At 40.5% G+C, this 17,623-nt stretch overlaps 2 protein-coding genes and 1 long non-coding RNA gene across 4 annotated transcripts in view; 2 read left to right on the top strand and 1 right to left on the bottom strand.

Annotated features, from left to right (window-relative positions):
• The window catches only part of ppat (phosphoribosyl pyrophosphate amidotransferase), a 61,949-nt gene extending 57,294 nt beyond the window's left edge, over nucleotides 1-4,655 (top strand). The window contains exon 11 of the mRNA XM_072569772.1: nucleotides 1,481-4,655. Coding sequence (XP_072425873.1) covers nucleotides 1,481-1,665 — 185 coding nt within the window. The 3' untranslated portion in view covers nucleotides 1,666-4,655. The remainder of the gene's footprint in view (nucleotides 1-1,480) is intronic.
• Nucleotides 1-15,934, bottom strand: part of LOC140476914 (uncharacterized) — a 43,782-nt gene extending 27,848 nt beyond the window's left edge. Inside the window, exon 1 of the long non-coding RNA XR_011960625.1 lies at nucleotides 15,824-15,934. This is a non-coding gene — a long non-coding RNA (uncharacterized lncRNA). The remainder of the gene's footprint in view (nucleotides 1-15,823) is intronic.
• aasdh (aminoadipate-semialdehyde dehydrogenase) overlaps nucleotides 15,810-17,623 on the top strand; it is a 43,943-nt gene continuing 42,129 nt past the window's right edge. Inside the window, exon 1 of one of the 2 annotated variants that reach the window (XM_072569749.1) lies at nucleotides 15,810-16,241. In XM_072569749.1, the coding sequence (XP_072425850.1) occupies nucleotides 15,886-16,241 (356 nt within the window). In that variant the 5' untranslated portion in view covers nucleotides 15,810-15,885. The other variant, XM_072569759.1, reaches the window with a different exon arrangement.

Here is a 17,623-nt window from a genome sequence, read left to right as displayed (position 1 = left end):
TAATATGTTCAATGTTCTCTTACAAAATTATTATAAATCAAGAGTTGAAAGGGAGGGAGGAAGTTGAAGCAGTCATCAGAGAAAGTGTACTGAGAAAACCATTAGAACTAATGGCACGGTGGCTCAGTGGTTAGCACTGCTACCTCAGAACCAGGATCCCAGGATCAACTCCAGCCTTGAGCGACTGCCTGTGTGGAGCTTGCACATTCTCCCCGTGTCTACATGGGTTTCCTCCGGGTGCTCTGGTTTCCTCCCACAGTCCAAAGATGTGCAGGTCAGGTGAATTGGCTATGCTAAATTGCCCGTAGTGTTAGGTGCATTAGTCAGAGGGAGATGAGTCTGGGCGGGTTACTCTTTGGAGGGTCGGTGTGAACTGGTTGGGCTAAAGGGCCTGTTTCCACACTGTAGGGAATCTAATCTAATCTAAAGGTTAACAAGTTACCAGGTTGGCATGGTGGCTTAGTGGTTAGCACAGCAGCCTCTCAGCACCAGGGATCTGGGTTCAATTCTTGGGTGATTATGCCAACCCCATACAGACATTCTCTCCCTGCATCTGCAAGGGTTTCCTTCCATAGTCCAAAGATATGCTGGCTCCAAGGATTGGCCATGCAAAATTGCATCCGAGGAGCATGAGGATTGACGTTTTGAGCATAGCCCTTCATCAGAAATGAGGCTTGTAGGCTAAGGGTCTGAGAGGTAAATGGGGGGTGGGTGTTGCAGGGAAGGTAGCTGAGAATGCGATAGGTAAATGAAGGTGGGCGAGAAGGTGCTGGACAAGCACAGCAGTTCAGGCAGCATCAGAGGAACAGGAAAAATTAGCCTCTCATTTATCTCTCCACTCTGCAACACTCTGCCTCTATTTCTGATGAAGGGGTTTTACCCAAAACGTTGATTTTCCTGCTCCTCTGATGCTACCTGAACTGCTGTGCTTTTCTAGCACCAGTCTAATCTAGAATCTAGTTTCCAGCATCTGCTGTCATTGTTTTTACCCTGTTGGAACAGGTGACATTGTTTCACTGGCTTTCTGTTCAAAATGAGTGTAGAATGCATTGAGTTCAAGGGGTTGGGATGTGTTGTTGCCTGCTTTACATTTTTTAAGACACGTATGAGGAGAATTGTTTTCTGCCAGGGTCGTTAATCTCTAGAATTCCCTTCCCCACAGACTAGTGTCAGTACAGCCTTTGGTCATTTGAAAGACCTGAGTTAGATTCATCCTCAATTGCCAAGGAAAGTCTAAGGGTATAGAGGGTATACAAGAAATTAAAGTTGAGGTCTCAATCATCATGAGATCCGTGGCCTGGAGCATGTTAATGACATTGAGTAGTCATCTCCTGCTCTTGTAAATTATATTTAATTTAGCTTTTGCAGTATATAATATTGTTTTTCTGAAAACTTGTTGCATAGATGTTTAGATAACACTGAAAGCTAAATGACCTAACTACTAAATATTTTAAAATTTCTTGTTTTTTTTTAAATATAGGAGCAAATAGCGTGGTTTATCTCTCTGTCGGTGGATTGGTATCTGCTGTACAAGAGGGAATTAACAGCCAGCAAACAAATTCCATCCTAAATAATAGTGAAATTGAGAAAAAAGTATCTTCTAGGCAAACAGGTCACTGTACAGCTTGTCTTACAGGAAAATACCCTGTGGAGCTTGAATGGTAAAATTACTTTGTATAGTTTTGAGTGCTTTTATCTAAAGGCTTTGTTATGATTTGATTACAGTATGTAAAGACATGATGGTGCTATTATTTTCTAGTCAGCACCCATGACTTTTTTTTATCAATTGAGTATTTTTTTGTATCTGCTTGGTGTTCCCATGGATGCATTCTTGTGCCACCATTATGTACACTATGTATTGACTAATCACCATCTCCATGCATGTTGTTTGCTTTTTATGGTACATTGCCATGAGAATATGTCAACTATCGAGTTTATTGAGGACTATCAAATGAATTATTGTCGATGGAAACTATTCTAACTGCAAAGGGCAAACACACTTGCAACTATTGTCAAAAATATATTGGAAATAATTTGAATTAAAAATAACTGTTGGGGTACCTTTTTTTAATGTGAGAGAACTAAACAGTGCACTGTGTGTTTTGATGTTTGATTTATAATTTACATGTACATATTTTAGTTTTAAGCATAGGCCAGCTTTTACCCCTGCATTGGGATTGAAGTGTTTGGACTGTTCCTTGTTCTAAAACCTAACCTGCAACAAGTTCACATTAAAACATCAGGTCACGATGGACAACTACTTAAAGTTTTTGATTGCTCTCAAGTCTGGGGTTAATGAAAGACCAGCATCTGTGCACTCTGTTAAAGATGTAACAGAACTGAGTAAAACAATAAATAACCTTTCAGCCCTCACTCCAGCATTCCTGCCATGCCAACTCATTTGCTCCACCTGCTTCCATGGACCGTACTTTTCAATCCTGTGCCACAGTACCTACAACTCATGGCCTATGTACCTCTGTACCAACCCATGCGTCCTATCCACCTCAATTTGCCCCAAACCTACAAATGAACTCACCCAGTATCTGTCTTGCAGACTTCCGGACTCATGCTAAGATAAAATTAAATTAAAGTTTTTAACTTTGATTAACTCATTTCACAAAAAAATCTCTTAACTGATGAAACCCTATCACTATTTTTGTATTCCTTTGAATTTTAAATGCCTTTTTTTAATAAGAGTTCCACTTGAAAAGGTTTATGACCATTTGGGCTGTCAGTAAAACTATGAACTGACCAGTAACCTGCTATGATAAGTTGTGAAACAAATCATGTGCCGCTAATCTTGCTATGGTAGCTCTCTGGCGTCTGTCAACAGGGTGTACTGAAATAGTAAGCACTGATATTTTGTGCCACTGATTTTTCATTTGACACTACAGCTTGTTTTTTTTTCCAAATATTTAAAGAATAGGGATTTTGCATGCCTTAACATTCCTGTGACAGCTTCACTGAAACCCTTTTGTGGGTATTTACATCAACTTGAACTAGTCCCAAAGGGCACCTGACAGCTTCTAATAGTGCCCCAGGACCATATTCAAAAGGTACCTTACTTCTCCGAGCAACTACCTTAACTCTGTAAGAAAGACTGGTAGAGAAAGACCTTCCCAAACTGGCCCAAAGTATACAAGTATCCAACTAGCAAAACTCAGATCAACCTAAGGCAGCTGTTTTTTAATGCATGCAATTGTCTGCATAAGCTACCATGAGTGTAAGATTTTTTTTAAAAAAATCTTTCTTGGGTTTTTCCTAAATTTTGTGTTTAGCTATCCTTAACTGTTTTTTTTTTAAGTTGAAGGGCGTGATGGTTTCTAATATTATATTAGAAGCTTGATGATCTGCCATCAGCTGACAGGACCTTGGAACTAAATTATATAATTTTTGTTTAATACATACAATACTTGAAACTATTGAGTTATAAATACTTGCATTTAGAGTTTTTGAATGTCTGAATCTTGGACTGACTATCTAACTTCATGACTTTAGTCTGCAAAGGTTTAAATTGAACAGCATTTCCAGATTGGAAATGTCCTTCTAATTTTAATCTGCTACTGAATGTTTATACCCATTGTTATGTTACATATCATATCTTTAATTCTCCGATGAAAAGAATTTTCCTTTCATTGTGGAAGCTACATTTCAAATGCTTGTACTTCTGATTTTAGAATATTAACTAATGAAATTATGTTCAGCATGGAAAGGAATTCTGCCAGTTTTACAACAGAAGTTGAGATCTGTTTTAGAGCCAAATGGATTCCATTTAATTCCCTTCTGGTCATAATCAAGTTTTAAAAAGACATGAAGTGAAATTTTTCTTTATTTGATCACTAGAAACTCTCAAGATGGATTAATATGATAAATAACTTGTACTTCTGAACTTCTACTGGTGTACCATTTTGTTTTAATGCTTTGTAGCTTAACAATTTATTTGACATTTCCTATTGCTGACTTTTGAAACATTGACCATTTTGTTGCAAAGAATCAAACCCAATCTTTGAATCAATCTTTGAACAAATTAATGAAATGAGCTCTTACTTTTTTAAATCTTCTATTCATACAATAACTGGATGGCAGTATCAACCAAATTGTCTCTGTCTCTGACCCAAAATGACAGAAATTTTGCCAGTGTATTTTTTCCTTTTGTTTTAAATGAGTTTATAACAAATCATTTGTGACCTTTTTGGAATCTGAGTAGTAATCTTCAATTTCATCTAAGAATTAGCATTAAAAAAATTAAAGCCCAGACTGTGTCATAATTAGCAAATAAACAGTGTCCATCTATAACTGATAAAAACTGCCTACAAAGATTTGTGGTTGCTTTGTCAGTTTTGCCTTTCCTGACATTAGCTTGAATCTGAAACCAAATCAAACGAGATCTACAGGCATTCAGCAACAATGATGTAATCAAGCAGGTTTAGCAAGTGGTCATATTGAAGAACTCCCAGTAAGTCCAGAAGTTAAAAGCAGTTACTTTTACTTTTTCAACTTATTTTACAGAATGCAAATAAAGATTTGGACATACAATGGAAACTGTAATTGCATATGTATTATTGTAATATTGATGTATCAGTATTTCATTAAAAATGAGAAAATAGCTTAATGGTGAAATTTGACATTCCAAAATAATATGGTTTCCAGTGAAATTGTTCAGCAATAATTATGAATGTAATAAGCTGACTCAAAAATCAAGTTACACTTAATACAACAAATTGCAACTATTGAGGAGGTTTAATGCAAATTTGGAAATTCTTGTCTGTTCATTTACAGTTGGTTTGCAGTTTGGGAGATTTAAACGTTTTGAAGGATGAAATGACTGATATCTAGATTTTTCTATTTTAACTATGCATGTGTGTGACTTGAAACTGCTGTGTTTGTGAGAAGTAATGCTGTTGACATTATTCTAGATTTTACAATAATGATTAATGTTTAATATTAGTCAATGAGGGAGTGACAATTTATGTCTCGTAACACTTTTTTTACTTTTGTATCAATTGTAATTTTCTTTGCTAAAAAGAGACATTACTGAAGTTTTACATTTTGTAGTCTTCAGAACAAAAGCAAAAAATTCTATACTACAGGAGAAAAGGGTGCTGATTGGCTGGCAAGCTGACTCTCTGACCAAGGTGAGATGTGGAGAAAACAATGAGGAACTCTTGCCCCTTATACTCAGAGAATGCTTTTTAAAAAAAAAGCAAGGCAGACTGTGCTTGCTATGCACAAACAAAAAAAGGTGACTTATTGTGTGATTCTTTGATGGGATGGCACTTGCTAAGCAATCTTGAATGCACTAACAGCTGTATTAACAACCAATTTAAGATAAGTCAAACCTTGATGCTTACATTAAGCTTGCTAGAAGTGACACATTCATATACAGAGACCTGTTCTCCAAAAACCAAAGAAATATACACAAACCTTGTCTCTTTTTTTAATTACCTAGGAGTTTGAGAAGCCCTCATTTCTCTCCTGTAAAACTGACTGTGATAGTCAAATTTCTAACACTCCTGCGTTTGTCTTTGAGACCAAAACAAAATGCTTCAGCATTTCTCTCTCTTTGGCATTGTTACAGATTTTTAAAATTTAAATTAGTCCCATTCTTCACTTATGGAACCTTGCTGTGAATAAATTAGCTACATTTGCTTACATGATAAAGATGTGACACTTCAGATTCCATCATTGCTTGTGCAGTGCTTTGAGATGATGCAAGAATGCAAAAGGACTTTTATAAAGGCAAGTTTTTGTATCCAGAATATATTTTGGTCTATTAAAGATTAAATTCAGCTCAATGCCAGATTCAGTAGCTACTGCTCTAATTCGTAGTAACAGATTATATGTTTTATAAAATACGACCATAAAGGTACCAGGTTTCAATACTTTTTCTCTAGCCATTTATTTTAAATGCAGTCTAATTGTATATGACATTCTTGCATAATTTAGAATAAAAACATGCCAGTTAATACAAGACTTTGCTGTTTCAATAAGCGGATGTTCTGTTTTGGGACCATAAAATTTGAAAAACTGCTTGGGTTTCAAAATTATATTTCAATATAATAATTGATTTTTAATGCCTATGTGTATCAATGTATTTCTTGAAATTTTATATTAAAGAGTTACCATTTATCATAAAAACCTTTTTTGTTTATTCTCAATATACAGTATTGATCCTAAACATTTTCATGATATGCCACCAGAAAATCATTCATTAGCCTGACCATCATTTCATTGAGTCCAATGACTTCGGAGCACAATGTGAATCGTTTTTCTCTCCACAGATGTAACCAGACCTGATCAATTTCTTAAGAGTTTTCTTTAGTCATTCCCTCGAATCTTGTTTTCTGAAGTTGAAATTATCATCTTCAGAACTTCCACAGATGATGATGTGGAAGTAGTCATCTGCTATTTGGTTGAAAGAAACTCAAAGTTCCAAATTTAATAGTTGGAAGGACAAGGAATACCAAACTGGCAGCTACAATTTTTAATAACAACCCATTGTTGGCCTTCAGAAGGTGTTGAGATATCTTTTTGAATCACTGCCCTCAATGCTGTTATGATGCTCCAATAATGTTGGATAAGGGTTTAAGGGTGTTGATCAAATGACAAAGAATGGTGATTATACATTCAAGATAGTGGGGCTTGGTAGTGATCTTTTTTCTGTACATCTTCCCTTGTTCCTATATGGAGAGGTAGCTGCAACTTTGGAAGTACTGCTGATAGATAATACTCAGCAAATATAGTTCAGTAATGCCATAAGACATGGAACAGGAACGGTGTGTTCAGCCCCTCAAACTTGTTTCATCATTGAAGACAATTGCAACTGATGTTTATTGACACGAGGATTGTCACAAGATTTATTGCCTTTCTCTCCATAATCCTTAATTTCTGTATTGATCAAGAATCTACCTCATGTCTGAAAAATGAACAAGCAAGGCAGATATTGAGGTGTCAGTGGGGGAGCACTTTGGGACCAGCGACCATAATTTTACTAGTTTTAAAATAGTGTTGGAAAAGAATAGACTAAAAGTTGAAGTTCTGAATTGGAGGAAAGCCAATTTTGACAGTATTAGGCAAGAACTTTCAAAACCTGATTGGGCACAGATGTTTGCAGGTAAAAGGTCAACTGGAAAATGGGAAGCCTTCAAAAATGAATTAACGAGAGTCCAGAGACAGTATGTTCCTATTAGGGTGAAAGGCAAATTTGTTGGGTGTAGGGAATGCTGGATAACCAAAGAAATTGAGGTTATGGTCAAGAAAAAGAAGGAAGCATATGTCATGTATAGACAGTAGAGATTGAGTGAATCCTTAAAGTATAAAGGCAGTAGGAGTATATTTAAAAAGGAAACATAGCTTTGGAAAATAGGGTTAAGGAAAATCCAAAGCGGTTTTATAAATACATTTCAGGACAAAAAGGTAACTAGGGATAGAATAGGACGACTCAAAGATCAGTAAGGCAGCCTATGTGTGGAGTTGCAGGAGATGAGGGAGATTCTAAATGAGTATTTTGCATCAGTGTTTACTGTGAAGGAGGATATAGAAGATTTAGAATGTGAGAAAATAGATGGTGACATCTTGAAAACTGTCCCTACTACAGAGGAGGAAGTGCTGGATGTCTTGAAATGCATAAAGATGGATAAATCCCCAAGACCTGATCAGGTGTATCCCAGAATTCTGGGAAACTATTTCTGAGCCCCTTGCTGAGGTGTTGGAAGACTGAAAGTTGGCTAATGTGCCACTGTTTAAGGAAGGTAGTAAGGAAAAGCCAGGAACTATAGACCAGTGAGCCTGGAGGAAATCCTGAGGGACATTGGTGTTGGGCAGGTTGTTGGAGGGAATCCTCAGGGACATGATTTACACGTATTTGGAAAGGCACGGACTGGTGAGGGAGCTTTGTGCGTGGGAAATCATGGCTCATGAACTTGATTGAATTTTTTTTTGAAGAATTAACAGGATTGATGAGGGCAGAGAGGTGGACATGATCTATATGGACTTCAGTAAGGCATTAGATTCCTCATAGTAAACTGGTTAGCAAGGTTAGATATCGTGTAATACAAGGAGAACTTGCCATTTGGATACAGAACTGGCTTGAAGGTAGAAGACAGAGGGCAGTGGAAGGTTGCTTTTCAGACTGAAGGCCTGTGAACAGTGGCGTGCCACAAGGATTGGTGATGAGTCCACTGATTTTTGTCATTTTATATAAATTATTTAGATGCGATCAAAGGAGGTATAGTTAGCAAGTTTGATGATTCCAAAATTGGAGCTGTAGTGGACAGCAAAGAAGGTCACTTCAGAGTACAATGGGATCTTGATCAGATGGGCCAATGGGCTGATAAGTGGCTGAAAAGACAAAGGTGAGGTGCTGCATTTTGGAAAAGAGCATGACTTTATACACTTAATGGTAAGGTCCTCGGAAGTGTTGCTGAACGAAGAAACCTTGGAGTGCAGGTTCATAGCTCCTTGAAAGTGGAGTCGCAGGTGTATAGCATAGTGAAGGTGTTTGGTATGCTTTCCTTTTATTGGTCAGAATATTGAGTATACCAGTTAGGAGGTCATGTTGTGGCTATACAAGACATTGGTTAGGCCACTTTTGGAATATTGTGTGCAGTTCTGGTCTCATTCCTATCTGAAGGATGTTGTGAAACTTGAAAGGGTTCAGAAAAGATTTACAAGGATGTTGCCAGGGTTGGAGGATTTAAGCTATAGGGAGACGTTGAATAGGCTGGGGCTGGTTTCCCTAGAGCATCAGAGGCTGAGTGGTGACCTTATAGAAGTTTATAAAATCATGAGAAGCATGGATAGGGTGAATAGGTAAAGTCTTTTCCCCAGGGTATGGGGAGTCCAAAACTAGAGGGCGTAGGTTTAAGGTGCGAGGGGAAAGATTTAAAATGGACCTAAGGGGCAACCTTTTCACGCAGAGGGTGGTGCATGTATGGAATGAGCTGCTAGAGGAGAGGATGGAGGCTGGTACAATTACAACATTTAAAAGGCAGCTGGATGAGTATATGAATAAGAAGGGTTTAGAAGGATATGGGTCAAATACTAGCAAATGGGATTAGATTAATTTAGGATATATCTGGTCAGCATGGACAAGTTGGCCTGAGGGTCTGTTTCCATGCTGTACACCTGTGACTAAATAATGCTCTTTGGTTGTCAACTCCAAAGTGAACTAACTTCATATTTTCCCCATGTAATACTCCATTTGCCAACTTTTTGTCCACTTACTTAACCTATCAATATCTCCCTGTAAACTGTTTGTATATCACCTCCATCCCCTCCCCCTCTCACCAATGTCACACAGTTTGCTTTTCCACCAATTTTTGTCTGCAAATTTGGCTACAGTACATTCACTTACTTCCTCCAAGTCATTTATATATTGTAAACAATTATGGTCCTGGTACTGATCCTTATGGAATTCTACTGGTCACTGGTTGTGAACCTGAGAAAATGCCCCTTCCTTTCCTGCCAAAGGAAACAATTGGCTCCGTATCCATCAGCTTAAGCAGTCAAGCGCATTGTTTTGTCCTGGGTATTGTCAAACTTGATTGTAAAAACATACATCAAAACAAATGGTGAATTTTTATAGCCCTTTTCACAACCAGAAGCTCTAAAAGTGCAATAGAGCAGAGTATTTTTGAATTTTTGCCATTCTAACAGGCTGATAAGGAGTAAGTAGCATTTGTGCCACTGAATTGCCAGGCAATAATTATCTCAAATAAAAAGAGATAGAAATAGTTCAACAGCATTACAATTGCTAAAACTTACGCTATGAACAATCTAGGGTTACTAGTGACCAGAAACTGAACTGAACCAGCCATGTAAATACCCTGTTAGCAAAAATAGGTCAGAGGCTGGGAATTCTGTGCAGAGTATCTCATCTATTCGCAGCATGCCTGTCGACAATTACAAGATGAAAACCGTACAATGGGATACTCTCCACGTACCTGGACCAGCACAGCTTCAACAGTTCAGAAGCTAGATGTCATCAAGGATAAAATTGCCTGTTTGATTGATATCATGCACCATCTTCAACCATCACTCCATCCATCAAAACACAGTGGTGTGTGTCATCTAAAATATGCATTGCAACAAATCACTAAGGCTCCTTCACAGCATGTTCTAAATCAGATCTGTCTGACTTAGAAGCACAAGGACAATGGATACATGTGAACACTACCACCTGCTGTTGCTAGATCAAGCTCCTGGAACTCCCCTCCCAACAGCACTGTGGGTGCACCGACATCCCAAGAACTACAGTGTTTTAAGGCAGCTAACCACCATTTTCTTATGGGCAATTAATGCTGGCCTGACCAGTGCCATGTGTATCCAACAAATAAAAAATAAACTTGAAATCATTGAATAATTCTTAAAGCAAAACAAATCATAGGGTTATTACCTCAGGCATGGGTAAATTTGTGTTGAAAAGTGTGGTGCTGGAAAAGCGCAGCATCCGAGGAGCAGGAGAATCAACGTTTCGGGCGTAAGCCCTTCTTCAGGAATGCTCACGCCCGAAACGTCGATTCTCCTGCTCCTCGGATGCTGCCTGGCCTGCTGTGCTTTTCCAGCACCACACTTTTCAACTCTGGTCTCCAGCATGTGCAGTCCTCATTTTCTCCACGGGTAAATTGGTGTAGAGAAATGAAGTTGTGGGTGTTGATTTATGGAATATTGTAGCAGTCCTGGAAAAGGACTGGTACAATATTCCAATGCTGGAGATCAGACTGAAGAGTGTGATGCTGGAAAAGCACAGCAGGCCAGGCAACATCTGAGGAGGAGGAGGAGACTTAACATTTCAGGCATAAGCCCTTCTTCAGCCCTTCCGCACCAAGCCCCCTCCCCCAACATTCCTGATGAAGTACTTATGCCTGAAATGTTGATTCTCCTGCTCCTCAGGCGTTGCCTGACCTCCTGTGCTATTCCAACGCTATACTTTTTTCACTTTGGAGGTGAAGCCTTGTTGCCAGTGTTTCCTCTAATCATGACTGCACAGGCCCTTGTGCAGACTTCCAGAAACAGAAGTCAACATTATGATAGCCATGCTGACACTGATTGCTGTGTGCACAATAGTGGAGCAGTTGCTTGTGCGTACAGTTTCAAGTGAATTTTGGTTGGTGGTGTACAAGCTGCCCAATAATCACACAGTAGGATGAAGTATACAAGAAGAAATAATGAGCTTGCCATAAAGGTTTCAAAAGAATCATGGGGAATTTTAATCCAACTGTAGATTGGAAAATTCAGATGGGCCAAAATACTCTAGATGAGAAGTTTGTGGAATGTTTTCAGGATACTTTCTTCGAACAGCAAGTTGTAGAGCCAACCACAGAGTAGGCAATACTTGACCTGGTATTGTGCAATGAAATAAAATTAATGATTTCATAAGAGAAAACATGCCCATAGTTATCAGTGATCATAATATAATTGAATTTTACATTTGAGGGAGAGGAGGATGAGTCCAAAATAGTCCTTTAAACTTCAATGATGGCAATTATGAGGGCATGACAACAGAGCTAGGTAAAGTGAACTTGGCAAATTAGGTTATATGTGAATAGAAATTCAGTGGTGGACAAGTAATGGAATTTTTCCGAATACAGCAGATAGATATATTTCAACAGGAAAGACAACACTGCAAGCAGTAGACCACAATTAATGTTTAAAAAGGAAAAAAAAAGCACAAACATGGATGACAGGTTAGAAAATTGATTAGAATAATTTAAAAATCAAAAGAATGACTAAAAGATTAACAAGAAATGAAAAAAACATAAAAAAGTTGTGAGAAATATTAAGTGTGTAAGTAGATATTTAAAGGAGAGGGCAGTTAACCAAGTGAACATTAGTCCTGTTAAAAAGTGAGTCCATTAAATTGATTTTGAAAAATAAGCGTATGGCAGAATGAATTGAAAACGTATTGTGCATTGATTGTCACTTTAGAAGATATGGGTAACACCCCAAAAGTCACTGTAAATCAGGAATAGAGGAACCCAAGAGAATTAAAATCATCTGAAAGTAGTTTCCAGCAAATTGCTAGAGCTGTTGCCTGATAAGTCCTTGAGTTGAATGGACTTCATTGTATGGTCTTGAGTGGCTACAGAGATAATTGATGCATTTGTTTTTACTTTTCCAAAATTCTCAAGATTTGAGGAACATTCCATTAGATGAAAGTAGCAAATACAATTAATTTATTCAAAAAGGGTGACAGACAGCCAGACACGACAAGTTGGTTAGCTTAACATCTGTCACAGGGAAAAGGATAGAAGCTATTATTGAAGCATTACAGCAGGTCACTAGCAAACTCAGCATGGTTTTTTAAAAGGAAAATCATACTTAAACAATTTACTGGGGTTCTTTGAGTAAGTCATCAGCTGAGGATAAAGCATTTTTGAAATTGTCTATTTCAACAGAAAAGGTTTTTAAAAATCATCTAAATGATGAGATATTGCAGTGCTCTGAAATGCAAAGGAATCTGAATGCGTTATTGTCTGGATTACAGAATGTTAGAGTATTGTTACAACAAGTATTTAGGAAAGCAAATAATTTTTTTTATTGGAAAGGAAACTGAATATTAGATTAGATTTTATTGTCACATGTACTTTAGTACAGGAGTACAGTGAAAATTTTACAGTCAACATCTGGCTCCACCTTGGTATACAAGAGATAGGATTAAAAACAGAAGCAGAAATAAAAGAAACAGCCAAAAGGAAACATCCAGATCACCACCCCCACCGCCCCACCGCCCCTTTACCTCTGCCATCATCCCTCATTGCCAGAAAAACAAAGCCACAAAATCCATTCCTCAGTCTGTGAACATTCAGCTGCCCTGGGTTCCCATATACTTCGGCATCCGGACAAGTATTACCTCCACCATCAGGTACCCAGTATCCATGTCCCGCAGCCGTGCCACCACAGCTGGAACAATGTCGTCATTCCTCGGCTCAATCTTGCCTCCACTGACTTTTCCATCATGAATCTGTTGATCCTGCCTCAAACCCAACATTGGGCCCTCCCTCTCCTTCCTGGACCTCTCCATCTCCATCAATGACGACCAACTTGACACTGATTTTTTTTTTTTTACAAACCCACCGACTCCCACAGCTACCTGGATTACACCTTTTGCCACCCTACCTCCTGAAAAAGTGCTATCCCATATTGACAGTTCCTCCGCCGTATCTGCTCCCAGGAGGACCAGTTCCACCACAGAAAACAGCAGATGGCCTCCTTCTTTAAAGACCGCAAATTCCCTTCCCACATGGTTAAAGTTGTCCTCCAATGCATCTCATCCACATCCCGCACGTCCGCCCTCAAACTCCGCCCCTCCAACTGTAACAAGGACAGAACACCCCCGGTTCTCACCTTCCACCCTACCAACCTTTGCATCATCCACCGACATTGCCCACCTCCAAACGGACCCCACCACCATGGATATATTTCCCTTCCCATCCCTTTCTGTTTTCGCAAAGACCGTTTGCTCCGTGACTACCTGGTCAGGTCAACACCCCCAAACAACCCACACTCCCGTCCTGACACCTTGCCCTGCCACTGCAGGATATGCAAAACCTGCGCCCACACCTTCCCCCTCACCTCCAACCAAGGCCCTAAAGGAGCCTTCCACATCCAAAGTTTCACCTGCACATCCACCAATGTCATTTATTGTATCCGTTGCTCATGATGCAGTCTCCTCTACATTGGGGAGACTGGACGCCTTCTCGCAGAGCGCTTTAGGGAACATCTCTGGGACATCCACACCAGTCAACCCAACCGCCCAGTGGCCCAACATTTCAACTCCCCCTCCCACTCTGCTGAGGACATGGAGGTCCTGGGCCTCCTCCACCACCACTCCCTTACCACCCGCGCCTGGGGGAAGAACGCCTCATCTTCCGCCTCCGAACACTTCAAACCCAGGGCATTAATGTGGATTTCACCAGTTTCCTCATTTCCCCTATCCCAATCTCACCCCAGTTCCAACCTTCCAGCTCAGCACCATCATCATGACTTGTCTTACCTGCCAATCTTCCTTCCAACCTATCCGCTCCAACCTCCTCTCTGACCTATCATCTTCATCCCCACCCCCATCCACCCATTGTACTCTTGGCTCGCTTCTCCCCAGCTCCACCCCGTTTCCATTTATCGCTCTACCCTGGGGGCTCCCTGCCTCCACTCCTGAAGGGCTTTTGCCTGAAATGTCGATTTTCCCGCTCTTCGGATGCTGCCTGACCTGCTGTGCTTTTCCAGCACCACTCTAATCTAAAACAACGAAAAGTGGCCAAGCAGAGGCTGATAGTGAAGTTCAGTATCTATGGGGATGGTCTCATGTCACACTACAGGTGATCCCATTGCACTATACACTCACACAGACAGATGCATACACATCAGGCAGACATAGACACACAGACGCTACTACACACACTCTTCCTAGAGACCCATACACTCATATAAACCCTTTTTCATATGCTCACATACACTCCCATACTCTCACATGCACCCTCACAGATTTATACCCCTTTACACTCACACAATACACACACTCTCTTCCAGATACTCATAACCCCTCCCAACACACCCCCACTACCACACACATACTCCACATGCACACATACACATATTTGTGGGGTGAATTTGTACTTGCAGAATTACATTTTACTTTGCTCAAAAACTGCATGAATCCATGTAAAATTCTGTAAATCCATTTTTTCTGATTAGAATAATTCTGACCGTTGTGGCACAGTCTCACACAGGGCAGCTCACAACCTCAATACATTATCTGGGCCAACATGTAACATGTAACTTGTAAATGTTCTGCAATTTACATATGAAAGAACTGAAACCAACATGCTCATTCTAAAAGATGAGAGACTTAACAAACAGGACTTTTTCAATATATAATTTCAGTTACATCACACTGTAAACTTTTGCTATAAATTTTGTGTCTTACGATCTTATACTTCACACCCATCAGATGAAGGAAAAGCTCTCCAAAATCCAGTGCTTCCAAATAAACCTGTTGGACTATAACTTGGTGTTGTGTGATTTTAACTTTGTACACCCCAGTCCAACATCAGCATCTCCAAATTATAGTCCCCACCTTCATCTACCTATCTATCGCACTCTCAACTACCTTTTCCCCAGCCCCACCCCCTCCCACTTATCTCTCACCACCCCCGGCCCACAAGACTCATTCCTGATGAAGGCCTTATGTCTGAATCTTAGATCCATAAGACATAGGAGTGGAAGTAAGGCCATTCAGCCCATCGAGTCCACTCTGCCATTCAATCATGGCTGCTGGGCACCTCAATTCCGCTTACCCGCATTCCCCCCATAGCCCTTAATTCCCCGAGACAACAAGAATCTATCAATCTCTGCTTTGAAGACATTTAGCGTCCCGGCCTCCACTGCACTCTGCGGCAATGAATTCTGGTTGAAGAAATGTCTCCGCATTTCTGTTCTGAATTTAACCCCTCTAATTCTAAGGCTGTGTCCACGGGTCCTAGTCCTAGCTCCTCCTGCTCCTTGGATGCTGCCTGACCTGCTGTGTTTTTTCAGCGCCACACTCCCGACTTTGATTAGTGCTCACTGTCTCCTATAACCTGGTGTTGTGTGATTTTTTTAAAAAAATTGTACACCCGCACCTTCAAATCTTGTATATTATCATAATTGCTGTTATATGTGGCTGAAGTCCTCGTTATTGTTCTCACTTCGTTGTAATTTTATCTAACCTAATTCCAAACAGTTTTGCTGTTGCCATACAGTTCAGGATCAAGTTTGACGCAGGAACATTTCAGGTACAGACCTTCCGGTCACGTGCCGCGCAACCGCCGAACGTGAACTCCACGTCATGACGCTACCCCTTGTCAGTGGAAGGCGGCCGTTCGTAATGGCAGTGGATATTAACGGATGCTGAGTTTATGGCGCCGTGGTGTTGCTTGTGATCCAGAGCCGTGTTCAGTGATGTCTGAAGCGGCGGAAGGCGGGTCCGGACGGGACGTGGTGGTCCCGGTGCCGGTCGAGGAGGCGAGCCCGGGCCGTCTGCACGAGCTGGTGTTGTGCGCAGCCGCGGTGCAGGGCGCGCGGCCGGCGGTTTGTAGTGAGCGCGAGGCGCACGGAGGCTCCTTGTCTTACAGCTACAGCCAGGTCCTCGCCCTGGGGAATAGGCTGCAACAAGTACTCCACTCACACTGTGATTTGACCCACGGTTACGTGATTGGTTTATACTGCCAGCCGACAGTCAACCTGCCCAGCTGCATTTTAGGGTAAATCGTACTCAACTCTCCTTTGGTGTTGCCGTTCCCTTTCCTCCAGTTTGTTGGGCCACTATCAAGTTTTATGATGAGTTGATGTCTATTTCAAAGTTTTTTTTGAAATGTCAATATTTAAAGACTAGGAGAAAGTGAGATGCTGGAGAGCAGAGTCCAAGAGTGCATTGCTGGAAAAGCACAGCAGGTCAGGCAGCATAAAACATAGGAATGGAAGCAAGACCATTGAGTCCACTCCGCCATTTAAATTATGGCTGATGGGCGTTTCAATTCCATTTACCCACATGCTCCCCATAGTCCTTAATTCTTTGAGACATCAAGAAATTATTAAACTCTGCCTTGAAGACACCCAACGGCGTGGTCTCCACTGTGCTCCGTGGCAATGGAGCCACAGCCCCAGCATCCAAGGAGCAGGAGAATCAATGTTTTGGACAACAGCCCTGAAGACTGTTAGTTCTGTTAAAAAAGAATGGATTTTTTTTAAGCAGCAGGAGACCAGTATCAGAGGAGAAAAGATATTTAGATGTCCATGTATGTGCACTATTAAATTGAATAAAATTAAAACTTTATTTTGGCTTTAATTCTTACAACTTGTAATGCAAAAGTGAAGCAAGTGATTCTTTAGTTCCAACATACCTGAGTCAGGACACCATACATTGTAAAGAATATGTTGAATTTAGAGTGTCCAACACAGGTTTCCCAACATTAAATGATACAATGTTACCTCAGATTACAACAGGATCTGGACCAGATGGGCCAATGGGCTGGGAAGTGGCAGATGGAGTTTAATTCAGATAAACGCAAGATGCTGCATTTTGGGAAAGCAAAACTTAGCAGGACTTATACACTTAATGGTAAGGTCCTCGGGTGTGCTGCTGTACAAAGAGACCTTGGAGTGCAGGTTCATTGCTCCTTGAAAGTGGAGTCACAGGTAGATAGGATAGTGAAGAAGGCGTTTGGTATGCTTTCCTTTATTGGTCAGAGTATTGAGTACAGGAGTTGGGAAGTCATGTTTTGGCTGTACAGGATATTGGTTAGACCACTGTTGGAATATCGTATGCAATTCTGGTCTCCTTCCTATGGGAAAGATGTTGTGAAACTTGAAAGCGTTCAGTAAAGATTACAAGGATGTTGCCAGGGTTGGAGGATTTGAGCTATAGGGAGAGGCTGAACAGGCTGGGGTGGTTTCCCTGGAGCGTCGGAGGCTGAGGGGTGACCTTAGAGGTTGACAAAATTATGAGGGGCATGGATAGGATAAATAGACAAAGTCTTTTCCCTGGGATCAGGGAGTCCAGAACTAGAGGGCATAGGTTTAGGGTGAGAGGGGAAAGATATATAAGAGACCTAAGGGGCAACTTTTTCACACAGAGGGTGGTACG

Source organism: Chiloscyllium punctatum, chromosome 1, assembly GCF_047496795.1.
Source record: "Chiloscyllium punctatum isolate Juve2018m chromosome 1, sChiPun1.3, whole genome shotgun sequence".
NCBI lineage: Eukaryota > Metazoa > Chordata > Chondrichthyes > Orectolobiformes > Hemiscylliidae > Chiloscyllium > Chiloscyllium punctatum.
The sequence above is the reverse complement of the archived record's forward strand: the minus strand, read 5'-3'. Positions and strand labels throughout refer to the sequence as shown.